Source organism: Anser anser (assembly GCF_964211835.1).
Source record: "Anser anser genome assembly, chromosome: 21".
Classification (NCBI taxonomy): domain Eukaryota; kingdom Metazoa; phylum Chordata; class Aves; order Anseriformes; family Anatidae; genus Anser; species Anser anser.
The window spans coordinates 8,281,540-8,309,308 of NC_139742.1; the positions used below are offsets into that span (position 1 = coordinate 8,281,540).

Sequence of the window (27,769 nt, forward strand, 5' to 3'; positions counted from 1 at the left end):
CCCACCCCCTCCGCCCTCCCCTCGCCCTCCCCGCCGAGTTGATTTGGGGATCATTAAGCGCTTAGGGCGCTGCGGAGCCTCACTATCGATCGCTGCCTCCCCTCCTCCGGCTGGCAGCCCCCGGGCTGCCCCCAGCCCCGCGGCTCCGCGCAGCGCTGGGGTGGCCGGGCGGGGGCCGGGACCCCCGGGTGAGGTTGGGGTCCGTCTCCAACCCCCCCCCCCCCCACCTCCACCACCCACTCGGCGGCCAAAGTTTGACTCTGCCTCCCTCTCCCCCTCCTGTCTGTCTGTCTGAGTGCAGCTGGGCGCGATGCTGAAGACGGAGCAGCCCTGGATGTAACGCGCGGCGCCTCGGAGAGCCCGGATCCCAGGCTGAACTTTGCTTTTTTTTTTTTCTTTCTTTCACCTTTTTATTTTTCCTTTTTTTTTTTCTCTTTTTTTTTTTTCCCCCTTTTGTTGTTGTTGTTCTTGCTCTCGCCGTTAATTATCGTTACCAACCCTCTTCCGCCGCGCCCTCCCCGCCGATGCCCGTGTGAGCGCCAGCACCTGCGGGGGCCATGGAGGGCTCCACCGGCTTCGGGATCGACTCCATCCTCTCGCACCGAGCCGGGAGCCCGGCAGGGCCCAAGGGGGACCCTCTGGGGGGCGACGGGAGGTCCCCGCTGGAGCTGAGCCCCCGCTCGGAGGGCAGCAGCGGGTGCCCCTCGCCCCGCTCGCCCGGCCGCGAGTGCCTGGAGGCGGCGGGGCCGCATCTGCAGCCCGGCCAGGGCTCGGCTCCTTCCCAGTCCCGGACCGTCACCTCGTCCTTCCTCATCAGAGACATCCTGGCCGACTGCAAGCCCCTGGCAGCCTGCGCCCCTTACTCCAGCACCAATGGACCTCACGGCGGGCAGGAGCCGGCGGGCAGGATCCCCACCAAACCCGGCGAGGACTTTAGGGAGAAAATGGAAAAAACCACCAGCAGCTCCTCCTCGGATTCCGAGTACAAAGGTAAAAAAGAGCCGCTGGCTCCGGGTGGGGGGGGTGTCTCAGGGCAGCCTGGCCCTGAAACCTCAAAATGCGCCGGGAGCGCCCCGGGGCCGGGGGGGGGGGGGGGTGGCGGCACCGGTGGCCCCCGAAATGACCGCGGGGTCGGCACCAAGTCGGGAAAACTTTGGAGAGGAAAAGGTCGGAGGGGCTGGCTGCGGTGGCAGGGGCCGGGGCGCTTCGTGCTCTCTCCGAAGCCGCCCGGGGGTTGCTCCGGGTGCTCCCCGCGGGTCCTCCGCGCCTGCCCGCGGGGAAAGCGGAGCCGAGAGCCGGGGGCGGATTTCTGCCCGGGCAAAACACGAGGAAAAATAAAATAGAAACGATAATAAAATCTGCACGGATATTACCGGGTATTTCCCCTGCTCCGGTATCAAACGACAGAGAAAAGTCGGCGGGAATTGATTGGGTTCGTATTAGCGTTATTAGCCCGGTTATTATTTCGGATTATTTCGAGCCCCGGGCTGCAGCCGCGGCGGGGAACGGGGCTGAAACGGCTGCGGCTCGCCCCGGGCCGGGGCTTCGGCCTCCCCGGCCCCTCGCAGCCTCTGCCCGGCCTCCCCCTCGGAGGAGGCAGGGGCGCAGCGCGGGAGGTTTGGGGTTTGGGGCTCTCCCCCCCACCACCCCGGATCAGGTTATCCCGGCAGCTTTCGTCCATCCCGCTTCCGCCGTCCCCGAAAAAAAAAATAATAATACTGATAATAACTTTCACCCGGGAAAAAACTGTTCGCAGGGAGAGGCGAGGCTGCCGAGGCTGGGGGAGAAAGGGGAGGCCGTGGCTCCTCGCGGGGCCGCTGGATTTTGGGGGGCTGGCAGGAACTGGGGGACGGGATAGGGCAATAGTGTGTCCCCCCCCCCTCCCCGGATAGCCCGAAGCAGCCGCTGAACGGGCTGAAGGGGGAGGAAAACTGCCCCAAAAAAGCCTCCGAGCCCCGCGGGAGGCCCCGGCCTCTGCGGGAGGATCCGCGGGGAGAACCGCGGGGCTCGGCTCCGCCGCTCGGAAGGGCCGGGATCGAAAACAGCCGCGCTTCCCCACTTCGGGTTTTGTTTTCGGTTCCTGAACCTCCTCCCCTGATTCTCTCGCCTTTGTCCCCTTCCCAAAACCGCCCGGAGAGGGGAGAAAGGAGGCAGGGACGGAGCGGGAGCGCTCGGCTCCGCTCGGGGCAGCCGCGGCCAGCATCGAAATTCTCCCTAAAACGGGGGAAAACGCCGCTTAAAGAGGGGGGAAACATTGCTTAAAGGAGGGGAAAACACCGCTTAAGGGAGGCAAGAACACCGCCTGAAAGGAGCGGAAAACCACTGCGTAAATAGGGGTAAAACACCTATTTTAATAGGGGGAAAAAAATCACTGCGCAAACGGGCTTTAAAACCCCCGCGTAGCGGGGAGCAGAAGCAGGTCCCCGCGCCCAGCAGCGCCCTTTTTGCTGCTTTGGGAAGAGCCTTTTTTGGGGCGAAACGGCCCCGATTTACACCGCCCGGGGGGCTGCGCGGCTGGGCCTAACCGGCGGGATTTGGCCCGAGCCGAAATGCCGAAGCCCCGCGACATCGATTTTTGATTTTTGATTTTTAATTTTCTTTTTTTGTTTTCGTGTTTTAAGCCAGGGCTGCCCGGGGCACAGCTGCAGGACGGGGAAGCCGCCGCCGCACCGAGCGCAGCCCCGCGGCCAGCGGGACCGCTGGGGGAGCCGAGGCTGAGCCTCCCGGGGCGGGGGGGGGGGTCGGAGGAGGGAATTTTTTGCTTCTTCCCAGGGTGCGAAACCCGGCTTTGCCCCTGCCCCGGGAGCAAAAAGCTCCCCAAAACTTTCGGGCCTCTCTCGGGGGCCGGCCGGGCCCCCTCCCTCCCCAGGCCGGGGTCGCTGCTGCCCCCCCCGGGCGGAGCCGTCCCGGTGCTGGCGGCCTCCCCCCGGCCTCGGCTCTGCCTCCTCGGCCGGAGCCGGGCTTTCCGGTTGAAGGGTTTCTCTCCCCGGTGGCTCAATTAACCGGATTATTGTCTTCCTACAGAGAGAAATCAGCTCGCGTTCAGCGCGGCCCCGGCCCCGCTAACACCCGGCCCCGGGAAATTTAGCATAAAGCCCGCAAAGCCCCAGCGCCGAAAATGTCTCGAGCCGGAGCCTTCCTGCCTCCTCCTCTCCTCCACGAGGGTGGGGAAGGCGAGCACTGCCGGGCTCCTTCTCCTCCTTATTTCTGAGCTTTTGTTTTGGTTTGTTTTGATTTGTTTGGGTTTGTTTGGGGTTGTTTTTCTTTTTTTTCCCTATATTTTTCTTTTTTTTCCTATATTTTTTTTTCTATATTTTTATTTTGTTTTCTATATTTGCCTTTATTTTTTTTTTCCTCCTCCCGGCTCTTTACCCCTCCGAGGTTTCGCGGTGTAAATCCCGGCGTCGTTCCGCCGGTGATGGGCACGGAGGGCGCAGGCAGGCTCCGCACCGCCGCCCCCAGCCTCCGCCGCCGGCTTTGAAGCCCAAACCCGGCCCGGTCGGGGCCGCTTCCCCGGGATTTCGTTGCGAGCCTCGGGAGGGAGGCTGGGTCCCGGCCCCGGCAGCAGCTCGGGAGGACGGAGGCTTTTCCGCACGGGGGAAGAAGAGGCGCCAAGCCCGGCGGCTTTCCTCTCCAAAAACGCGGCCTCCCCGTCTTTATTTGGGGTTGGTTTTGTTTGGGGTTTAAAAAAAAAAAAAAAAGAGAGGGAAAAAAAGAGAGAAAAAATAAAGAAAAAAGAGAGAGGGAAAAAAAAAGAGAGAAAAACAACCCCCAAACTAAACGAAATGCCCGGGCACCAAAAAAGCTGTGGGGTGTCGGGGGGCAAAGCCGGGCAGGAGGCGCAGGGAGAGCGCAGGGGCCGGATCCTGCCCCCCTCCGGCTGTCGGGGTGGAAAGGGCCGGGTCCGAGCCGGGGGCCCTGCGAGGCCCCCCCCCGGGTTAAACCACATCGGGGTGCGGAGCAACCGCGCCGTGAATCCGATTTGGTGCCCGAGCCCCTCTCCTCCGGTTTATTGCGGCGGGGTCTCGGCCCCTTTTGAGCCTTTCTCCTTCCCTGCCTGCCCTGACCTGGCCTCTCTTCCTCCCTGTCGGCCCAGTGAAAGAAGAAGGGGACCGGGAGATCTCCAGCTCCCGGGACAGCCCCCCGGTGCGGCTGAAAAAGCCGCGCAAAGCCCGCACCGCCTTCACCGACCATCAGCTGGCCCAGCTGGAGCGCAGCTTCGAGAGGCAAAAATACCTGAGCGTGCAGGACAGGATGGAGCTGGCGGCCTCCCTCAACCTCACCGACACGCAGGTGAAAACCTGGTACCAGAACAGAAGGTAAAAATTCCCCCTGCCCTCCCGCCCGCAGCGCCCGGTCCCATCCTGCTCCCGCAGCCCCGCTCCGGGCCCCCCCCGGCCCCCCGGTCCCAGCCACCTGCAGCCCCCCGGGGCCTTTTGCCCCCAGCCCAAATTCGGGGGGGGGGGGACACGGGGCCGGGCCGGGGGGCAATCGGTGCCCCCCAGCCCCAGCGAGCGAGGGGAGCACCGGGCATCCAGCTAAACACAGCAGCATAACACATCGGGCCATTAATAATAGATACCAATTACTGCTTTGGGCATCAATAATTAACGGCCTTTACAGTAATTACACAATTATTATTATGATGAATAATTTACTGGGGGAAATAGGTTTAGAGCTTCAGCGACAAAACTGCAAAAGGGCCGGAGCCGTTTGGTGGCTTCGATTGATTTAATCGAGGGTCCCCAAAGCCGACCATTGCCCCCCCTGCGGACCGGGGGCGGTGGATGGCAGCACCCCCCCGGCCCTGTCCTCTCCTCGCCCCCCGGTTTGAGCCCTCGCCCCCCCCAATTTCCAGCCCCGTTCCCGGGCTGCGGAACCCGGCCGCTCCGCCAGCGCTCTGCGGGGCTGCTTAGGGGTGGCGGGGGCTCTGTGTATAAATGTGCACACAAACATAGACACAGAGAAATATAGACACAGAAAAATAAAGATATAGAGAAATACCGACACGGAGAAATATAGAGAAGTATAGATATAGAGACATATAGACAGAGCAATATAGATAAAGAGAAGTATATAGATAGAGAGAAGTATATAGATAGAGAGAAATACAGATAGAGAAATAGAGAGAAATACAGATACAGAGAAATATAGATTCTGGGAAATACAGATTCCAAGGAATATTGATACATAAGAATACAGATACAGAGAAATATAGATACGGAGTAATATAGATAGAGGGAAATACAGATACAGGGAAATAGATACAGAGAAATACAGACACAGACCCCCCCCCCATCCCTATAAGCCGCAAACGAAAGCCCCCCAGCGCTGCCCCCTGCAGCAGCCCCGGCCCTTGGGGGTCCCGGCTCGGGGGTCCCGGAGCAGGACCAGCACGGGGGGGGGGGGGGGGGGCTGCCCGGCGGAGCTGTGCGTCCACGAGGGAGCGTTTGGGATTTGGGATTTGCAACCTGCGGCTCCCGGCCCGGGAAGGGGCTCGGAAGGTGCCCAAGGGTCGGGCCCCAGTGAGTGGCCGCTGGGCAAACCCAAACGGGGGCTTTGTGACTCTGGGGCTGCGTGGGGACGCCGGGGAGCCAAGTCCTGCTGCCCCGCTAATGGGGGCTACGGCCACCGTCCCGTCCCGCCCCGTCCCATCCCATCCCGCCCCATCCCATCCCATCCCACCCCATTCCACCTTATCCCAGTCCATCCCATCCCACCCCCGAATTCCGGCAGCGCGCACCGGGGCTGTGCAAGGGCGGAGTGGGGGGGGGGGGGGGGAAGCGCAAAAACCCCGTGCGCGCCCTTTGGAGCACCCCCCGCCACCCGCGCCCCCCTGTCTCGGCTTGTCCCCCCCCCAGGACCAAGTGGAAAAGGCAGACGGCGGTGGGCCTGGAGCTGCTGGCCGAGGCCGGCAACTACTCAGCCCTGCAGAGGATGTTCCCCTCGCCCTACTTCTACCCGCAGAGCCTGGTCTCCAACCTGGACCCCGGCGCTGCCCTCTACCTGTACCGCGGACCCAGCGCGCCGCCCCCGGCCCTCCAGAGACCCCTGGTGCCCCGCATCCTCATCCACGGACTGCAGGGCGGCAGCGAGCCCCCCCCTCCCCTGCCCCCCCTGCCCGGCGTCCTGCCCCGGGCCGCGCAGCCCCGGTGAGCCCCGGCCTCCCGGGACCCCCCCCCCGACCCCCACACACCCCGGTCGGGGGGGGGGGGGGGCGAAGGGGGCCAGCCCACCCCTGGGGCCGCGAGCAAGCGACAAATATAAATATATATATATATAAAGGAGACCCCCCCCTCGCCCCCCTACCACTTTTTTAATACGCGAAGAATGCAAGGAGCAAGGCTGGGGGCTGGCAGAGCTGCCCCCGCCCCGCTTTGCCCCCTTGTGCCCCCCAAGGGCAGGAGGGGCGCTGCTGTCCCCCCCCACGACCCCACACCGGGAGCACGGGCAGGGGGTGCCCGGGGGGGGCTGCCCGGGTCCGGGGGGGCTCTGCCTTTCCGCCCCCTCCTAAGCAATTGCCGGGGCCGAGCCCCCCCCGGTTCCCGGGAGCCCCCTCCTCGCCTCCCCCGGCCCCACAGCCGGGAATGGACCCCGGAATGGTGGGGGGGGGGGGGGGGTGGGCACCGGGTTTTGGGCCGTCCGCACCCGCAAAAAGCGGCGAACTGTAAATACCGTGCGCAAAATGTATATGAATTATTTATTTGTGAACCCTGAGGGCGTATTTGTGTAAGTGATGCTTGTCAGTCTGTATCCCGGGGCCGGCCCGGCCGGGGCAGGGAGGGGGGGGTCCGGTTGTGGGGGGGGTGGGGGGGCGGCTCGGGGCGCCGCGGCCTCTCGGGCTCCCCGCTCCCCCTTTTTTAAATGTGGAAATAAACTTCTTTATAAACTGAACGGCTTCGCCTCCGCCGGCCCTTTCTTCCCCTCCGAGGGCAGGGGGAGGCGGCGGGGGGGGGGGTCCCTGGGGCTAGGGCTCGGTTCCCCCCCCCCCCCCCCCGGTGCCCTCCCCTCAGGGCCCGGCCCCACCGCCGGCATCCGCGGGGCGGGCGGGGGGGAGGCCAGCCGCCGGGCTGGTGAATTATTAACGCTAATCTTAAGTGTATAATTGCCTAAGTGCTTTAAATGAGCGCTTGGCAAAATGGATTGTTCCCCCCCCCGCCTTGAAAAGTGGCGCTGGGCTCGGCCGAGGCCCGGCAGCTGGTCCCCGGGACAGCCGGGCAGCGGCTCGCCGGCTCGGGGAGCCGACAGATGGGCTGCGGGCTGAGCCCCGGCCCCCCCCCAGGCCACCCCCCGGCTGCCCAAGGGCCTCCCCCCCCCAGTCCTCCCTTTCCCCCGGCACCCCCGGGCCGCCCAAGCCCCCCCCCCCCAGCTCTCCCCTTCCCTAGGGCCGCCTCCCTCTTCCCCGGCACCCCCCGGACCTGTAGACCCCCCCTCCCCCCCCCCCCCAAAAAAAATAAAAATTAAATAAAATAAAAAAGGAACGAGCGGAGGCTGCGGGCCGAGGCCCAGCCCGACGCCCCCGGTGCCCGCGGCCCTGCCCCGACGGCGAGGCCTGGGGGGGCCCCGCTCCGAGGAGAGCCCCCGGCCTTTGTGGGGCCGCCGCTGGGTCCTTTGCATGTGAATGGGGGAGTTGGGTAAATCCTCGGTCGGGGCGAGGAGGAGGAGGAGGAGGAGGAAGGGGGGGGGGGGTCGCTCCCAGCTCGGGTTAATGAAGTGGGAAAGGAGTCTTTCAGAAAGGCCTGCAAACAACCCCCTCCCCGGGGCAACAAACCCCGTCCCAAATCCTACATGGATTGACTTAAACCCAGGGGATAAGTGCTTTAATTTAATCTCATTGAATAAGAATGAGGCCAAACAAAACTCTTTAAAATCATATTAAAAATCTATCAAAGGACAACTTGCAGTGGGTGTGCTTTTCATTTCGCGAGCGCCCAGGCAAGGAGCAGACAGCAACCTTCCTCCCATTTACACAGCAGGAACGGGAATCAAAGACATTCTCTAATATTTAATTGTCCTTGTAGCCGTAGCAGATTCCTCCTCTTACGTTAATGAAGTACAAGGCTTCGTTACACGTTTGTAATTGCAATATTTAAATTTGCCATTTCACATCTGGAAGAGGCTGGCACTCCGCTCTGCAAGCGGGGCTGAGGCAGCACAGTAATACGGGCATGGTTTGTCCCCAAAAAAACAGGAGGCAGCGGGGCAGGGCCTGAGGAAACCCCCAGGCCGGGGCTGGCTGTGAGGGGCAGGGAGCAGAGGGGAGGCAGGCCGGAGTTGGGTCCTCCAGAGAGGTCTGGCAGCAGCGTAAGGCACAGCAAAGCCCCCAAATCAACAGGGTTAGGGGGGATGCCGCATGCTCTTGTCGGAGAATGCTGCTTGCACCACACCACTCGGGCAGTGTCTTCCGTGGGAGGATCTCAGCAGCCTCCGAAGCCGCTGAAGGACCAGCCTCGCCTCCAGCCTGTGGGCAGGGGCTCCGTAAAAGCAGCTGCCTCCGCAAGCTCTGGGTCTGAGGCACGGCCCAGCCAGTGCTGCTGGGTCTGCCAGAACCGAATGCGTTCCTGGCTCCCAGGCCTCATCTGGGCTTTATCCCAGCATGAAGGCCATCCTCCTCCTCCTCCTCCTCTCCTGCCTCAGCCTTAATCAGGACCCTCACGCTGGGAGCGGGTGAAGAACGAAAGCTGCTTCCCCAAACGTGCCAACAGGCACAGGGTGAAGAAAACCAGCAGAACGGTTTTAGCTCTTTTACCCTTCTGTCTCAACACCACACAAAGTTAGGCCAAGTCAGAGAGCCCAGAGCTTCTCCTGTCCTCTCTGCAGGCTTATGGGGAAAATAAACCCATGCGAACAGGGTTGCGCTCTGCTGATCGGTTCTCTCAGTGCAGCTCAGCAGCAGGGGCTCTAGGGTTAAGGTGTCAGGTGTGTGACCAAGACATTCCAAAAGTGGGTGCCCAGCTGTGACCTTGGTACCCAGGTTACCCCCTTGCTTTTTTCTCCCCCAAAACCTCAAAGCATGAACTCAGATGTTGCAGCTGCAGACAGGGAGTGACACACAGAGGCTCAGCGCAGCCTTTCAGCCCTTCCCGGCCACCCAAATGATGCGGGCTCCTCACAGGGGGAAGGAGACAGAGCCAGGAGAGAGCAGAGCAAAGCACAAGAGCAATTCCTGGCAGAGCCAGGACTCCCAGCTCTGAGAACAAGGTGCAGAGGAGCAGCAAGGAAGGCAAACCCAAGCCTGGGTGGGAACTTTGTACAGCAGCTCCTTGGTGCCGTTATTTCCAGACCAGACTTCAAGCTGCAGGCCAGCAAAGCCCCTGCCACTCACCCCAACCAAAATTAAAAAAACAAACCCGACCAAAGGCAATGCCAGCACAGCAAAACGAGGCTGCAGCTTCACCCAGCTCCGCAGAGCCCAGCTCCCTGCCCCTCCGAGCTGCGCAGGCGGCTCCCACCCAGCCAGGACCCCCACAGCACTCACCACGTACCTCAGAGTAAGGGGGGACAAACTCAGGAACAGCTCAGCACTACATCTACTTGCTCCATGCCAGGGGAGCCTACAGGCATGCCAAACACTTGTGTGCCCTGCCTTGTTACAGGGGTGCTTCTAATTGAGACCAGATTAACTCCAAACCTATTAAGTGCTTCCTGAACCAGGTGAGGAGCAAGGGTGAAGCCAGCTCCCAGCCCCTCTAGAGGTGTAAATAAAGCAGAATTTGCCTCCCGCTGAGCCAGCTACAACTTAAATACGTTTTGCACTTCGAAGTTTATTAAAGCAAAGTATTAGCTTCAGGTGTGTGTGCACTTCTTTTAATACTTCCCTGTTTAACGATCTCCTCCTCCTCTCCCTAATCACTCAATGATCTAGCTGCTGAAAGATAGCTCTGAAAGAAAAAGGCAGTTGTTTTTTCTTTTTTTTTTTAATAATCACATTGTCCACCATAAGGCTTGTAACTTTCCATGCCCAATTAATACAGACAGCAATGAGATTTCCCGAAGCCTCGCTGATGTGCCGTTGGCCCTTTATTCCTGTTATTATGAATTTACCACTAGTCCCTATTAATTCGTACGTGACAGTCAGCCAAGAGAAGGTCAATTTTTTTCCCCTCATGCACAAGATCAGTTCTTCCAAACTTACCCTCCCTGCATTGCTCTCTCTGAGTCATTTTCATCCTCAGGGGTTTCTTTTTTTTTCTTTTTTTTAAGTTGACATTTTGCCTTAAACCTGATTGCTCTTCCAAACAGTAATCATAAAATCAGATGAGCTTTGCTTTTTGTTTTTAAATCTTAATCTAAGAAATGTTATTAACGTCACTCTCTCTGCAAAAACATGGTTAATTTTATACTGGATCCTTTTTAACTTCTTTCTTTCTTAAAGTACTGCAGGAAAATCAGCATTCTGTTTGGTAATTGCCTGGGAGGAAAAAAAAATCATTTTGGTTCTCAAGAGCTGCATTCACTTGACAAATTAAATACTTTTGGACTGATTGCTTCCCTCCTACAGCCCTTAGCATGACTCACTACAGCCCAATACTAGGTGCCCCCAGTTCTGTACTCACAAAGTGGATATTGTTTTCACCTCCACTTCTTTCTTTTTAAATTTTTTTTACACTCTGCTTTTTCCCCTTCCACCACCTCACAATTCTACGGGATTTAAGCCCTTTCTGGTGCTGCGTTAAATAACGTGCCCAAGCTGGGCTGCAGGCAGGCCTCTCTTTCTCTGTGCCTTCCCTCGAGGAAGACAAAGGGCCTTTAGGGGTCTGGAGGAGGCACGGGGAGGTGGGTGCTCACCCGTGGGTCCTGTGGGACTCTGTAGGTCGCCCGCAGGCCTTCGGGGCACCTGCTCTCCCTGCCAGGCTCCATGTGCTGCTAACTCAGCTCTGCCACCGGCTCCACTCGAGCTCAGCTTTCACTTCACATGCTGGGCAGTGGTGAGCGAGTGCCCACCTCAGCACACGGGGGCTCACGCTGCCTCCTTTTCTCAGCAGTGGAAATTCTCTGATGAGAAGGAAGAACGGGGAAAAGCACGAAGTGAAATCCATTAGCTCGCGACGTGCTGAAAAAAGCACTGCGCGAGGCCGAGCTAACGCAGGGAGAACCTTGAAAGCCCGGGTGACTACTGGAAAACGTTAGCAAGGCTCTGCAAAGGCTTTAATGTTCAGAGAGGTGAGACATTTCATACGTATTCTGCATTTCATAATTAGGCATGACAATATGCTGCAGGCAAGGAGAAGTTTGGAGATTGCTGGATTCCACTCTGGCTCCTTCCCCCAGTGACAACGTTTGTTCCCAAACTCGGAGGAGTTTTGACATGAAGTTTTGTGCCCATGAGCTCTGTCCCAAAGGGACCATGTGTCACTACACTGAGGAGTTCTCCAGGGTCCTACCAATTTCACTGAAATCAGGGAGACTCCTTACAGCTGGCAACATTTGACTAACGATCAGTGTCCAGGGACAGATCCTGCCCCACCACACAAAGGACAGGAGAGGTGGCAGCGGCTTGGCTGTTACCTGCAGCAGGAGCAGAAGTGCCTCCCTGAATAGCAACACAGAAAGCAGCAGCCTCCTCTTAAACCTGCACCTGGAACACCTCCTCTGCCACTGCTTTGCTGATTAAAAATAAGTGAGCAAACACAGTGTAGAGTGTTTCTGCAGGTCTTCTAGACAGCAAAGCACACACGTCTCACTTCAAGGTTACACAGACATCACATTTTTCTGAAAACCGTATTTAACCTCTTTTATTTTTCCTGCAAAAAAACACCTTAGAAACACAACGCATCGTCGGGAAGCTACATTTAATTGCAGCAGTGCGACAGGACACGCCTGGATTCCATTCCATTTGGGCGAATGGAGTGAGAGGGAGGAGGCCAGGATCCCCAAGATCCCTCCCATATTTGCCTGATAAATTGAAACACTCGTCAGTCGATTTGGCAGGTCACCCTGACCCCCGGCTGAGGCACTCAAGCAGGTTTTGCAGCAAATGAGTGGAAGGTCCCGGCTTATGTTGGAATCTGCTGGTTGCCAGGTTTCCTCTGTTTTTTCTTCCTCTTCTTGACCTTGGATACACCAGTGTCCATCCCACTGGAATATTCAGATCGCAAGATCTCAGCAAGGCGATGTTTGCCGTGGGTCTTCTTGAGAAGGTCAGACCTGGGCAGGGGGAAGAGAACAGGCATTAGATTTCCTTCTCTCTGAAACGCTGCTAGGTGGGTTACTTATTTTACAGCTGTGGAAAGTGACATTTGCGCATTAGCAGAAGAACAGCTTCCTTTTCTTGAGGCTTGATTTGAAATTCTGTCTCATGCAAAATTAGATATTGTTGTGACAGGTTTTCGCAAAGGTGGCAAAATATCATGCCGTTTTTAAAAGCAAGCCTTTGTTCTGTACAAATGCTCTTGCAGAGGTGGTGGGGAGAATGAGGAAAGGTGGTGTGCTGAAGGCTGATGAATTAGGTGACACAGCAGTTTGAAAATTATAATAATAATAAAAAAAAGCCTAAGAGCCCTAAGACATTGAACAATGGAAACGTTTTATAAACAGAGCTTAAATCCAGACCTTGAAAACACAAAAACCCCAAACAAAAAAATATTTCTCAAGTGTAAAACCAGCAGACTTGTTTCTTGCACTGTCCTGCAGACATCCCATGCACCTTGCAGCCCCTCTCCAGAGACCAGCTTTTGCAAAGCTGCATTCTGCCCAGCCGCGGAACCCCAACACGGATCTCCCTGCAGCCCTAAACTGCCAGCTATAAATATAAAAACCCGCTCAGCATTTTTCCACCACAGGTTCTGCCACTGTCCTGCTCCGTGACCTTGGGCAAATCTCACCTTTGTTGCTGCTGTCACCCTCTCTGAACTGGTTGAGCTGCAGCCTCCCGAGTGCAGGACCCGTTGTTCCCTGCAGCGTCCCCGTAGCCCTGGGAGCATGGGAGTATCCACAGCTACTGCTGTCTGCACGTCCCCCTCACCAGTTTGTTACAAAGACCAGTAACAGACCTCAAGATTTTCCAGAGAAGTGATCAGAAATCTATCTGGCCCTCTGAAAACAATGAAGGAGTGCACCAGAAGCCCCATATCCATTCCAGCATGTGGTTATGATAACACGTGGGCCTCAGGAGTCCTAGAGGTTGCAGCCTTACTGCACAGCCTTTCACAGTTCCTTCAGGTGTCTAGAACCATGCTGGGGACCACAGAAGGAAGCGTTCTTGTCTGCAGCCACAGATTAAATCATTCCTTAGGCCGAATGTGCAAAGAAGGAAGGGAAGCAAACTCGTGGCTCCCTGGAATATTTGCTTGCCCCCTTTTCCATAGTTTGCTTTCCATCCCCGCGTAGGTCTCACGGCCGCAGTGCGTTTGGAAGGAAGGCTCAGAAGGATGGCAAGAATGGTGTAGTGATCACCTCTGTAAGATGGTTTCCCTAGAAGATTAAGTCTGGAAGACACGGGGAAGAAAACTGCTTCCTTTGGTGTAGCCTCCACTACCTCACTAATTTAGGATCCAGGCTCTTTGTGGTGTAGATCTACAGCTGTATTCTGCACTCAGTCCCCTCCATCACTCGGCTAAGTTTCTATTCGACACTTTCCTTGTGTCTCCAAGCATTTACTACAGTAATTCGAGGGTTACCAAGCAACAGATCAGTTTATTAACAACAGGGAAAGGACCCGTAATCCACCCGTAGCTGCCGGGCTGAGCTTCGGCTCAGCAGGGAGGTTGTCCAACACTTTATTATCAATCAGGTGAAATCATTGCCCAATTAGTAAATCAATACCCCCTGCCGTGGTGATCAGCTGTACACGGGAAAAGAAGGATGGAGGGAAAAGAGAGGTTTCTCCCTCTAACCAGGGCCACAAAAATCAATGGAGCTGTGCTGTGAAACCTGTGCTGATCACGGCAAGAAGAACAGCTGTCGAGGCCCTGCTTAACCACGAGGTGCAAGAGCCACAGGCAACAGCGACAGCCTGTAGGGACAGCACGCCAGGTCAGGATCCCTGGCCAGATTCTTCTTGCTGTGCTGCTGTAAAGGTGTAAATTCCCCTCTTTGCTCAGCTGGTGAGAGTCTCTAGGGCTCTGCCAGAGGAACCAAGATAACAATGACAAAGAAAGGCGCCCTGTGGTTATGGGACAAAACCCAGGAGAGCTGAGACCTCGCTACTCACACCGTGAGCATCCTTGGGCAAAGTATTTAACCTCTTTGTCCTCCGTGTCCATTCTCCCACCTCCTGACCCGGGATGACTGTATTTCCCTGCTGCCGAAGGCTGCTGTGATGCTAATTGAAGAGAGCCGTGTGGCAATACTGGATACCGTGGCAAAAAGCTTCACAGGAAAGCTGTAAACATAAGACATTTGCAGCCTAGACAGAACCCATGTTCCCATCACTGGATAAACACCTGGATTGTCAGCATCTCTTTCTGTGATCTCATGTCTAGGTATCACGCTGTATTGAGCCCTAATGAGAACACATCATGTTGATAACGGGCAGAGAAATCCACAGCCCTTTAAATCCCTCCTTCCAAACACAACAGTCGGCGTTTTGGTGGGGAACTACAAAACACTGCAACGAAGGGGAACTTGCAGGGAAAGAAGATTCATTAATGATTGACCATCCCGATGTGCTACAGCGCCAGGACTTCAACGGCGCCTAAAGGAGAAAGGAATGTTCAAATGGAGGAGAAAATAGCCAATTTTATTAGCTAGGGGAAAACGAGACAGGAATAGAGGAATCGTAACTCAGAAAATGAAACAGCTCCAATGCACGTTAGGAGGGCGCTGACCCCAAACGCAAGTTATTTCACTTCTCTGCGTTACTGTCCAGCACAGTGGGAGTTTGGCGCTGTCACATACTGGAAGCCAGGCAGATGTGCCACCGGACTACTACTCTTTTACACTAGATACGGGGTACCTGCACTCCCGTAAAAGACAGGCAGAATTGGTACGCAGTCAGAGAGCCGGCTGAGATGAGTGATCAAGTGGGGGGCACATCGTCCCTTCACCTGCAAGGCCAGTGCTCAGCCCTAGAGGCAATCACTGCTTTGGACTTTATGCCCCAGGTATAGGACAAAAACCAGGTCACCCCAAGGTCTCTCAGATCACCTCATTACCTAGGTAAGAAAGGTGCATTGTACAGCGACATTGCTTGGTACGGTCTGAGAAAGCTGCCCTCCTCCTCATGGAGGCACGGGAAGGAAGGAAAGACCCAAGCTTACAGTTGCCTGCGCACACCTGTAATTAAGTCGCAACCTCAGAAAAGCTGGTACCGAGAGCCTCAGCAGAGAGACAACAAGGAAACAAGGAAACAGAGGAACTGTCCTCAGATGACTTTGTTATATCCTCAAAGACTGGGAAAGACCAGGCCAGAGCCATACTTTTAAAGACAAAAAAGCTTTGCCCTTCTCAAAAAAAAAAAAAAAAAGGAATTATTTAATTTGCTCTTTAAGCACAACCAGAAACTCATGAATTTTGCCAAATACATCGCTGAAAGATGAAAAGGCAGGAGAGAAGCCTTTTGAACAAACAAGAGAGAAAAAGTGTCCAGCAAAGGAAAGAGAATAACATTATTTTTTCCCTGTTTTATCTGCTTCAGCTTCCTTCTCCCTCCCTCTGCAGAGCCACTCCCAGAGCACTGCTCCCCGTCCCTCCTCCCCTGCAGCGATCAGCAGGGGTGTTGGTGCCGCCCAAACCTCCACCTCAAAGGAAATCCAGATGCTTCTGGACTGGTCTTTACTGGTCCCTTAACTCCCAACTTACTGTTTTGCTCAAGAATATCATGAAAAAAAATCCAGACAATCTTCATTCACATCACAAAAAAAAAAAAGTGAATGCAATGCAGATGATTAGCCTGAAATCCCCTCTGTTCTTTCTGCATCTGTCTTCTGCTCTGCCACGTGACACTAACCCACCACAGGAGCCCCGAGCTCACACGCAACGTGCCGTCAACACACGCAGTCTGCGACTCTCGTGCACTTTGGGTGATGAATGGCTTTGCACCATCCGCTGCACTCCACAGTCACTAACAACAGAATGGTGGAGTAACGACAACACGGCCAAAGAACAACAAGAGAAGTGAACTAAAATAAGATCAGAGGAAGTTCAACATAGCTGAGAAGCTGTGGAAGCTCCAAGGCATGAACAGAAGAGGAAGAAAAGCACGCACGAGCTGTTCTGTTTCTATACAACACCCCAGTCATCCCCCGAGCACTATTGGTAAGATCGTAAGAATGATCACTTTCACCAGCTAATTTTCACAGATTGTTTTGTTACAGTAGGAAACCGTGATGCTGGATGTGAAGACTCTCTCAGGTGTGCAAGGACCAAGTACCAAAGAAAAGGCACGAGTATCTGAAGCCATTTTTCATTTTCCTTCCCAAATTCCAGTCTGTGTTACATTGACACTCCGCTTCATTACAGAGCTGAACTGAAAGCCGACCTCCGAACTCAAAGCTCCTACGTGCCAGAGGAGTGTACACGCATATGTGGTTTCTCAGATGTCATATGGTGACTCAGAAGATCTCTGCTACTCCTTTTCCCTAAACAGTGAGCACAGTTTTTCTTCAAGACTTCTCTCTCCTTGGCTGTTTCTTTGTCTTGAGCTGTGTGAAACGCTGGTGCGATGCAGCGCAGCAAGCGTGATAACCTTTAACCAGCGTGCAGCAGCTGCAGCAACCAAAGGTTCTCAAATTGCTCCAGCTGCGGAGGCCAGCAGAAAGTTCTGATGCACGCTCCCAGAACTCACGGTGTGTCTTTGGAGGAGACTGAGGCAGGTTGTTCCATTTATCAGAAAGCATTTCATCATGGATCTCGCTATCAATCTGCCTGACAGCATCTCCAACAGCTTTGAAATTGTGCCAGCACCAGAGCTGGGTTACCTCTGGGCGCCAAGGCTGCTGCAACACCTGCTTTGTCTACGTACAGCGTTAGATGAACCATCTGCAGCCAACGCAACCCTGTTTGGGCTGGTTTTTCCGTTGCTGTTTTTTGTGGAGTGGAGGCAAGAAATTCATCAGCAATCCTATACTTCACTCGACAAGTCAACAGATGGCCTAGGTACTCTTATCAGCTGACGTAAACACTAGTTGAGAAGAACGAGGATAATTATTACCCAGTCAATATCAAGCATCAAGTGCTGTTCCAGTACAGTCAGAGCAAAGCATTCATGCCAAGACGAGCTAAAGAGTATAGCTCACTGTACACCTACTGAAGTCAGCTGTAGTTCAGCTATACAGAGAGACAAAACCCCACAGCCTCACTTCCACTATAATACCCTGGTCTTCACCCCGTAGAATAAGGATCAAAGCACCACTGGGAGGCTGGGAACCTCCCAGGACTCTTGCTTCTGTCAGGCTGTTTCCCAGCCTAAAGGCCAGAATATATTTCACTTAGAGAAAGCTGCTCATTTCTTGGTGCGTACTGAAGGACACCGAGGTTTGCCAGCTCCACGTGTAAGCCCTATTTGCTCACTGTAAGATGGAGCAAAGGCTCTGTGCTGCAGCTATGGTAGAACGGGACAGTAATAAAGGGCATTGCTATACGCAGCTAACAATCACGTGGATTTTACAATTATAAAACTTTAATTTCATAAGAGGACTTTCTGAAACATCGTGGTGTAGTAAGCAGGACTCATCAGTGTCCGTGAACTGCCTTCATGCCGAGCGAGGGCAAGCTCTCCTTTCAGAGCAGCCATACTTCTTCCTCTAATTTCTGGGTCTGATTGCATTCCAGTGCAGGAATCCACGCTCTTACCTGAGCTCCAGTCTGGCTTTCCAGAGCAGACTGCCCAAACCAAGTGAAATTCCTATTGGGCAGAATTCCAAAACCGTATTTTGACTAATTAAGTGATATTAGGAAAGCTGTAAACAGCACGCAAAAACTGGCAGGCAAACTACTCCTAATGATTAGACAATTGCTGTGCAGGGAGACCCAGCTGCAGCCTTGGTTCGCAAGCCCTGTCAGCAGAAGCATCAGTCTTTTCGAGACTGTCAACGCCAGGAAGTTCAGAAGTGCCATCAGGGATGTGGGCTAGGGGGACAAAGTGAAAGGCTACTCGCTTTCACCCAAAGCAGACTGCTGACCTAGCCACACAGAGGGTGAGCCTGGTTTACAAGGCAGATTTCCCGGCAATCTCTCTGACTACTAACGCTGAAGAATGCAACAGTACAATAATCTTGCAGCCAAAGCCTTAAAGGCATAATGATATTCATATTCAGAGCAATGCCGGTGTAATAATGATGTAAATCAAGCCCCTCAAACAGAAGCACCATGTACACCTTACCTTGATCCTGTATCAGTTAAGGTTTGAGTTCATCTCTGAAGGGTGAGGGGATTTTCACCTTAATTTTTATTCTTATTTTTTGCACATGCTGTAGCAACAATGACTATATTTTACACCCCTATGTAAATGCCTTTCTGAGCCTTCCTGGCTTTAGAGGCATCCTGCAGCAATGAGTTCCACAGGATCCACTGAACTTTAGGATTTCTCTCTTTCTTTGTAACAGCATGAGTTCACAAACAAGGAAAATTAAGTTGTGACTCCCCATTACAGTGAAACCCTCCGGGGACACACACCAGTCTTCCAGAGAGATCAATAAGGAAAAAGCAGACCATTAGCGCCCCACAGAATCCCATAAAACCCTGCTGATCCATAGTGCGAAAGATTGAGTAGCACGGGGAGGCTTGGTGGAACGGCAATAGGTTTTTGGCGTCTGCATTGTGAAAGAGTCAAAAGAAATGTCTATCTGGCGTGTCAGCTACTTCCTGGGCATGCTGCTTCTCTGCAGCGACCGAAAGACAGCTAATCCCTCAGTGGAAGCGGGATCAGCTTCCTTGCATCTACCCGGCAGTAAGAGCATGAGCCCAGGCACTTACTAAGCTAATGTAGTGTAATTTAATATACAGGATCTGGTTTATGTGCCCCTCTCGTACATAAATACGGCATTTCAACTTTCAAGGAAATCGTGAGCACAGGATTTTGCCATCTTCTGATCGGGTTTTGCAATAACCGCTACAGCTAGGGGGGCAGTTGGTTTGCACAAAGAGGCTTAAAAAACACGTGAAAGTTGTACGTGTGCATTCAGAAGGAGAGGGCTGCGTCCACATTTCAGGACCCATCACCACACACCTGGCTGCTACATCTTCCTGCCTCACCTTCCCCAAGCAGGCTCTCTGAGGAGGCACTAAGCACAAAAGGAGACTTCAAAAGAAACGAAAAGTTTTCTTTGTCCTCATAAGGAAACATTTAATGATCACCTTTACCCCTGCTTTCAACCTGGATGGCCTGTTCTTTATTCTCTAGGCAGGTGCTGAGAGATGAGGCTTTAGTGAGCAGCCTGATTAAAAACAAGTATCAGATGTTTGGAGACAATGTGTAATACGACAACCAACACTCAGGGTATCACGTGAGAAATATAATTAAAAAGATTGCTCTGTGACTATGCTCCTACCATTTCAAGCCTCACATTTTACAATTAAAAGCCATTTGTCTTTGAATGGCAAGCTAAATTCTGCTGCTTTGTCATTGTGAAATCAAAAGCAATTCTCTGTAAATTAACAGCACTATCTTGAATTTATGCTAGCAGATACTGAATTTGAATCTATATTCACTTTTCTCTAAGCTAGCGCATAAACACTACTATATTCTCTCTTTTTTTTTTTTTTTAAGCATACACAGATGAAGTAAATTAGAAACAAGTGTCACAGGCAGGAACAATTGTCACAGAACACAACTTTGGCTATTTCTGCAGGGTCTTAACTTTCCAGATGCTCCCGGATTTGAAACCTAGAGCCTGAGCCGTGACAAACCTGTGCAAAGTCTGCCCACTTTCCCTGAGCTGCGACTCTCCGATCCACGTGCAAATGAGCTTTCAAATCACTCTCTGACCATTTGTTCTAACACCTCCACATCCCCCAACCCCACGCGTCCTGTGCATAAACGCCCTACTGTATCTTGAGCTTGTCTGTACTATAATAGGATGAAGACCTGGGGAGGAGGAACGCTGTCTAAAAGAGGTGCATAACAAGGGAAAAAGTAGCTCTAACAGAGTAGCAACATCATAGGAACAGAGAGAGGCATTGTTGCAGGCCAAGTAATCCTGTGACACGCTACTGTCAGTCATAGCTTGACACCCTGCTGGGCCAGCAAGACATCAAAGCTCACCCCATACCATCTTACATGCTCTTTATCGGCTAATCAGGCTATTCTTCCTGAAATAAAGCTCCGTTAAATCCCCCGCTCACAGGGGCATTCCCATCCTGTTGCCCATCTGCTGGTGAGGGTCAGCTGAAGCAGGAGGCAGATCAGTGCTCTGTCCCTGGTGGCTTCGCAAAGCAGGACAATGCTGTCTCCAACTTATTTTAAAACCCCTTCCCCTTGCCTTTTTTTTCCTCTCCCCAAATAAATACGTGTGCAAGAGATGTCACCAGCCTGGAACAATTACGTGGATTAGTGCTTTAATTGCATGGTTAACATTTGCTAATGGAGTTTGCGGCAACAATTACATGGAAAGCGTCACAACTGCTACCAGAAAAGAAGAAAGATCTTTCCTTCTTTGAATTATTGCAGTGATTTTACAGGCAAGCCAGAAGTTTGTAGTCTGCCGTTGTGCTATGGAAGACGTAATCTCAAAAGGGAGAACTATCTATCTTGTGGAAGCAACTCAGAGCACCTAGGATCAGAGGTACTGAGCATCTTCAGCTCCATTTCAAGCAGAGGAGAGCATTTGGGGCTCTACTTCTCCAGATTTGTCAGGGAATCTCTGATTCCTGATGCAGGAAAGGAGCACCCAGGAGACTGGAACAGATGTAAGAAAGAGGGGAGAAGAAATGGTATTTGTCAAGGCCCAGAGGGAAGGAAGAAACTATATTATGAGATAAAATAACACCCACAGTACCTCACTCATAATAGGTAGGAGGGTCAAATCCAAATTTGAGAAGTGAAAATATTCATTTCTCTGCTATTTTCTTGATGCTTTTATCACCCCATGCCACATACCAACAGCAAGCAATTATGCACACAGCCCTATCTGAGAGCCTTTTTCCCTAGGCGGGGATGAGGGCGAAGAGTTACTACTGAAGTTGTTCCTGAGACAGGGATCACAGTGCTGTGTAGGCCTGTGCGATTGGAAATGGGAATGGAAAAACCTGGCAGCTTCTCCTGTGGAAGTGCTTGGCCACAACAGGACTGCTGCTGAAGCTCTACAGCCACCAAGACCTGTGCAAGACAGAGAACCACTCCAATATATAGGAAGTCTCATGCTTCTCTCTGGAACGCTGCCTGTGCCCTTTCCTACCCTTCAAGGTAGCTCTGAAGTATAAATAAATAAAAATTAAGCTGTTTCTGCTTGTAGGAACTGGTGTGTTTCAAGTACACAGAAATTGGTAAAGGTGCAGCAAAACCCAGGCTAGTCTATGTAGGCGCTTCTCCACGCTTAACAGCTTACTTCAAAACCAGAGCATCTTATCAGAAGTCAAACTACAAAGTGAGCTACTTGTTTTTTCTTTTCCTTTTCCTTTTTTTAACTGAATTCCCACTCAAATCAACCAAGTTGGTTTAATAAATGTAATTTTTAGGCTCTCTAAAGCTGTTGAGGAAAAAAGAAGAATTAAACAACAGCTCAGAGCACAATGCAAACTAAGCCCGGCTCAACATGATTTAGGTTCTCAGGAACAATCACATGGAGCAACCACAAGAACCTTGGGGAGCAAAGTGTACCATGGGTGGGCACGTGGCATCCCTTGGCTTGAGAATGTCAAGCTGGCCTACCTTTTTGGTCTCGGTTTGGTTTTCTTCTTTGAGCCAGTGGTTGGAAGAGCAGTCAGGTTCTGGGGGGCGTCTCTCAGGCCAAAGCTCTTGGCCATATGACCCAGGTGGATAGATTTGATGTGGAAGATATGCTTGAGGTTTCTGGGATAGGCAGCGTAGGCACAAAGGAAAGACTGCAGTGCTGGGAAAAAAAAGGAAAAAAAAGTGAATTCTGTTTGCTACTGCATCTTTATATATATCCACTTAAAGATTCAGCTGTTCCAGCTGAAAGGACATTGGTCTTGTCCTCTGGGACACCTTCTGGTCAGCAGCTGGTGGATAAGGTTGGCACGTTAAAAACCTGTGAAGGTTGTACACAGTACTGGTACAATCCCGTAAGGAGAAGAAAGGTGGTGGAGAAGGGTTAGGAACTGAAACAATGCTACACGAAGTTGCATTAGGTTTGCCTCTTGTAAGGATGCCCCTTCTGCCAGAAAGGGTGATGTCTGCAGCACATCTCACAGGAAGAGTTGCTGACATCAAATGGCAGCAGAAAGGGGGAGAGAGGGAATAGCGGGACACAGGGATGAAGAGAAGGAAATAGAAGCACGGAAGTGGCATAGGAAGGCTCCTCTGATATCACAATCCCAGTAGTCCATGCATTTTTCACCAGTTACTAGATAGTCCCTTATAAATATCTGAGAGCCAGATGGATTTCCTGACTCATCACCACACTGAGAACAGAGCTCACCTTCTCAGAAGGGAAAAATAATAGAATAGCGTGCAAATTTCCTTTCACATCTTTATATTCCTGTAATGCCCTTCCCTCAGGGCTCATTGCTCTAAAGACAATCATCCACTAATACGAACGCTACCACTGCTCCTCCACGTACCCGTAACGTTAACTATACCCAGGTTGTCCTCCCTGCTACAGGGAATAGGGGGGACTTTCAGCAAGGCAACCTGACAGCTCAGAAAACGCCTCCCTTCAATCCCCCGACTGCTCCTCTGCTCGCTAGACCTCCCGTGCCCCCCCCAGCCCTCGCTCCAACCACCACCTTCAGCCCTCTCTCCCTCTCAGCTCCTGACAGCAGCAAGCTCTAAACTCTAACCTCTCCTGCCCTTGCCTGTTGAGCCACCGGACCAGCAAGTTTGCCCACAGCTTATGTCTAATCTCTTGGCAGCAGCAGGAGATTGGAGTTTATGAACAGTAATAAAAATGTCATTTTAGCAGATCAGCTCCTGGAAGGACCCAGGGAATCCATCAAAGCTCTGTTTACTGAGTAAAGCGAACTCCTTTTCCCAATCGATGAGAAGAAAAGATTGAGTTTTTTGCACCTTCTTCCCAATTTCACAACGTTACTTTTCTAGAGGCATCTGAACATCGAGAGACCGGTGTTTTCCCAAAAAGAGAATGCTAAATTCCAAACACCTAGTCTCACTGTCTCATCCGAAGGCCATCCTCTGAGGGCTTATAAACCAGCTCAAATGCACTCAACAACCTCGTTCTGTTGCCTTTTTTTTTTTTTTGCATAAAGTTATTGGTCAAATTCACCTGCTAAGAAAAGGTGTAACTCTTCAAAAGGAACAATATGAACCTGCTCTCGCTCCAAATCTGGTCCCGTCGGAGCTAATATAGCTGTCTTTCTTGCAGCATTTGAAATGTTTGATACTAAAGATCCTGTTATTATGAAGGCTGAGCTCACCTCCCTCGGTTCTTCAGATAGCAAAGGCTGCTGGAACTAACTCCCCAGATCAGAGTTAGAGAATCAGAGTGTCAGAGGGCCCCCTTCCCAAAGTCCTGACAGAAAGCTGCCGGATCCAGGCCTGAGTCAGGGCTTGCAACACCAGGGAGAGCTGCGAGAGACTATTCCAAAAGTGAACTAACAGTCCTGCCGTACCAGCAGGTCGAAACCTCAGCTCATGTAACTGTCTTAACTCTGAGGAGTTCAGAGCTGCTGACGTTCATCACAGCACTCAGGAAATCTAAATTAAGACCTTTGGGGTGGGATTCTTTTTTTTTTTTTTAAATCCTTACTCTCAGGTCTTTAGACCTTTCAGTGCTGTCAGAGCCACGTTTTCCAGCTTTTATGTGCAATTATAGTGGCCAGATATTAAAAGCTTTTTTTTTTTTTTATTAAATAAAAATTGAAGTTGACATCCTCCACAATTTTGTGATCAAAGACACAGAGCTTTGAGAAAACAACTCAAAAAGACTGGTAACAGTGCTGGTTGGGCCAAAATTCACATAAAGGGGACATCACCTTAAAGCCACAAGGGAAGCTGCTTGAGCTGGTACAGCTTTTGCACACCAACATGAGTCTAACCAACGCTGGCCTGGGGAGATTCAGATCTGCACTGATGTAAGAGTGGATTCAGAGCGACCCACTGCCCACGTGCAGCCCCACTTTTCTAGGGGAACTGTGGAAAAACAAAGGAATAAAACCAAAGAGCTACACCTGATGGGGGTTAGGTTGGTTTGTTGGTTTTTGAAACGGGGGACAGGAGGGTACCGAGGGATGAGACAGGTGCCATAACCTGTTCACCACGCTGGCAGCCAGCTCTCAGTGCAGGCCCCGCAGCGCAGCCCCAGCCCCAGCCCCACGGCCAGATAAGCTGCTGGGGGCGGTCTGCCAGTGTTCAGAGCTCGGGGGAATGGGAAGAAGAATGCACCAAAACGAGCCCCAGTACAAGCATCCTGCTGCAGCAGTGGGCTCCTGTAACCCTGCTGTCCCTTTCCACACTAGGGGTGAGGCAAATTGCTCAAGCATTGGCCATAAAATAGTGAAACGCAGAGGAGAAATGCAGGGTTTGCTTCCCTCCCCTTTCTGTAACCACAATGGCACGGAGGATCAGAAGACAACTGCCTGAGCTCTACCTGTCACTGCAGCTCCAGAACAGAGTACTCGTACACAACCCTTCAGCTGCGAGGCCTCTGGTTCCCAAAAGGGGCTCCCCTCTTCGTGAGATTTGTCCTTCAGGCAGCAGGGCTCAGCCACAGCCCTCCTCCCGCACCCTCTCACCGCTGGTCAGTCAATCAAGTTTGAAGGGCAGCACCTTCCCTGGACTATTTGATCGGAGTTTGGAAAATACGGGGCCGAGAGGCAGAAGGGATGAGTGGGCAGAGAGCCACTCGCCTTCTCAAAGTGGGCTGCAATCGAAACATTGCTTATTAACATTGACTAGGTCAGAAAATGGGGAAAAAGAGAAAAAGAGAGAGAAACAAATGCATCGCTGGCACGGTTTCCAATTGATTGTCTGCCATGAAAGCAAAAGCCAGCTGCCATGTTAATTATTCATGATGCCTGGCGCAGAGGGGAGGAAGAGGGGGTTTATGGAAGCCACTCAGCAGTGGAAAATTTGCATATGTAGATAGTGGAATAGGAGAAAGAGGTGGAGTACTCCTGTACAAGATAAATGGGATGCACAACGTGGCAAATTTCCTGACAAATGTTCTGGACTTCTTGTTTGCAGCTAAAAAAGTTATTAGTGCTGAAGTCAGCAACAAGTGTGTGTGGAGCTCGCATACAGTGAGCTGTATACAGAGACCGCAGAGGTTTTCCAAGTGACCCAAGCCATTCAGTTGTTCCTTCTCCCTGTCACAGTCATTTCAGGTTAGAAGTTCGCACGGGGATGAGGAATCCCAGTGGAGCATCTGGAAGGTCATCCATGCAGAAGCAAGGATTTGACCGTATTAGGAACATGTTTTAAGATCATGGACTTACAAGGGCACCTACTAAAAGTAATACACCAGTCAAGTAGCACAACACACCTGAAAATGGGTGCAAGCAAGCTGCTTAAGTAGCGAGTCTCTAATGCTTTCATTGTAGGAGAAAAGTATTTCAAAACTCCAAGGAAAAATCAACACTATGACCATTGCAGGGTGGTGGTAGTAAGAAACAGTGCAGTGACATGTCGCGGGGAGGTAGGGCAAAGCATGAAACAGCGTTTCAAAAACCTTTCCCGTCAACATGGCCACGTAACATTAACAGCATGCAGAATAATTTGGGGTAAGCAGGTAGTTATAGCACAAGCTTCAGTCTTTCTGCAACCTCACCACCTAAGTCAGTACAGCACTCAGGAAAAAAGCACCTTTGACCTCTCTAACAGATCTAATCACTTCTCTTGACTCAAACAATTCTAATGCTGAATTTAAGTTCTATCCTGAGAACAGCGTTCCCTTATCCAGTTAATATGATGACATCGTACAGCTCTAAGGCCAGCTTCCCCATTTGCTTCTGTTTTTGGCCACTTAATATGTGATTTATGCAGTGCAGTATGTATGGATGCTTGTGCCACACCTATATGCAAACACACACAGCAGGTACATATATCTCATATCTTATCAGGACCTCTCTCATCCAAACATGACTGGAAACTGCAGAACTGAAATCAGCAGGACTTGTACGACAGCAGGATTTGGCTCAGGTCAAAGCCACAAGAGAGGTGAAAAAGAAAATGATCAGGAAGAGAGACACATGACAAGTGGAAGAAAGGAAAGGCTCTAGTCCTGTATGTTCTGAGCAAGCGTGGCTCAGCTTCTTGCATAGAGTTTGCATGTTGTGGACTTGTCTCACTATCTAATGAACAAATTCCAACTAATTGTCAAGGATCTTTGGGGCCTGACTTCCAGCACCAGCTTTACAACAGCTATTCAGTTACAGGCGCACCCAGATCAGCCTCACTGGGCAGCAGAATCGTACTTTGCAGAGGGGTGCCTACACTGCACCATCTCTTAGGCTCCTCTCAGGAGACTGCTTAGTGTTTATTTTCCTACCACATCCATGTCAAGTTCTCCATCTTTTCCCCCAAATCCACCTTTCTGGCTTTTTCAAACTGAGAAGCAGAAAGGAAAAGCTTCTTGGATTGCTCAGTGACAATGGCTGCATGTCCTGCCTGGCAAGGACAGATACACAGTCCCGGATTTGTTCCTGGGTACAATTATTATTAAATCCATCCTGGCTTTTCTTCTTTTTGCCTGCCTTTTTGAGTAGTTGTGCTCTCTCTCGTTTTTCTCCCATCCCACACAACAACCTCCAGCCTAAGAGCCTGGCCTGTTAAGAGCTGCTCCCAAGACATCGTGCCTCACAGGCTTCAAATTCACCCCTGGTGTGAACTGAAAGCACCTGGTGGGTGTTGCACCAGGATGTGGTTAGGCAGGTCACCCATGCCCTTCCCAGAGTAACACGCCAACTATTCGCTCTTGTGATTGGGTCAGAGTCCTTGGATGTGAATCCTACTGAAAAGTCGAGATTAAACCTCATTTGCACTTAATATGGGGATGCAAGAAATTAACATTTAATATCATCACAAAGCCTTCTGGGCCCATCTCAACCCCCCTACGGAGCCCGATGTACCCAAAATGTTTCTTCCAGGCCTTTTCCCTGAAGCCCTTCCCCTGAAGAAAACATTGGCAGATTATAAACGAGCCCTTCAGGAATAAGCTGAAAAGAACCACACTGACCTTTTTTTGCCCACCGGACGGTCACCTCACTGGAGTGAACATAATTTTCAAATTTCGTCTGCAAGACCGTGGCCCGCTCCCGGACTTCCTGAGGGTCCGTACCACAGGATTTCTACAAGGGCGGTGGGAGGATTAGAGGAAGGAGAGAATTTGAGTCAGGAATAATGAAGCAGTTTACAATAGATTTAATAACAGTAAAATCACACAGTAACCACCCAGGGGCCAACAAAGGTAATCCTCTCAATATTACTAGAGAAAAAAAAATTATAGATAAAGACGTTAAAGTCAAAGCAGCCAGTAAGCACTCCATGGTGAGGAGAGCAAATCAGTTTTAATTTTGTGTTTTCTAACATCCATCACGTATCTTTTTCCCCTCACTTTTTTTTCTCTCCTCAGATTCAACAGGCCGGATAGCAGTGCTTATTTCCCCTGCAGTTATTTGGAATTACTCTCCCCAGACTCTACACGGACTCCGCTGGGCCCAGGTTCTTTGTCAGGAGTCAGGCTGACGTTGCAGGTTCCCCTGAGCAGTTCCCCGTAGCGCCTGGCCTCTTCTTGGCGCTCATGGGGCAGGAGAT

General features: G+C 52.0%; 2 protein-coding genes across 7 annotated transcripts in view; one reads left to right on the forward strand and one right to left on the reverse strand.

Annotated features, from left to right (window-relative positions):
* The first annotated feature begins 51 nt into the window (after positions 1 to 51).
* On the forward strand, positions 52 to 6,212 carry BARHL1 (BarH like homeobox 1). Of its 2 annotated transcripts, XM_083807185.1 has the most exons (4): positions 73 to 188; positions 302 to 990; positions 4,097 to 4,319; positions 5,862 to 6,212. In XM_083807185.1, the coding sequence occupies exons 2-4, from the start codon at positions 558 to 560 to the stop codon at positions 6,154 to 6,156; spliced, it is 951 nt and encodes a 316-aa protein (XP_083663311.1). In that variant the 5' UTR covers positions 73 to 188; positions 302 to 557; the 3' UTR covers positions 6,157 to 6,212. The 2 variants fall into 2 exon arrangements, with proteins under 2 accessions (XP_083663310.1, XP_083663311.1); XM_083807184.1 differs by having other exon boundaries at positions 52 to 990.
* Positions 6,213 to 11,707: 5,495 nt separating this feature from the next.
* Positions 11,708 to 27,769, reverse strand: part of DDX31 (DEAD-box helicase 31) — a 63,548-nt gene continuing 47,486 nt past the window's right edge. For 4 of the 5 annotated variants that reach the window (XM_083807398.1, XM_083807400.1, XM_083807399.1 and 1 more), the window contains 3 exons: positions 27,192 to 27,303; positions 21,749 to 21,929; positions 11,708 to 12,147 (listed from right to left, as the gene is read on the reverse strand). In XM_083807398.1, coding sequence (XP_083663524.1) covers positions 11,997 to 12,147; positions 21,749 to 21,929; positions 27,192 to 27,303 — 444 coding nt within the window. In that variant the 3' untranslated portion in view covers positions 11,708 to 11,996. The remainder of the gene's footprint in view (positions 12,148 to 21,748; positions 21,930 to 27,191; positions 27,304 to 27,769) is intronic. The other variant, XM_083807401.1, reaches the window with a different exon arrangement.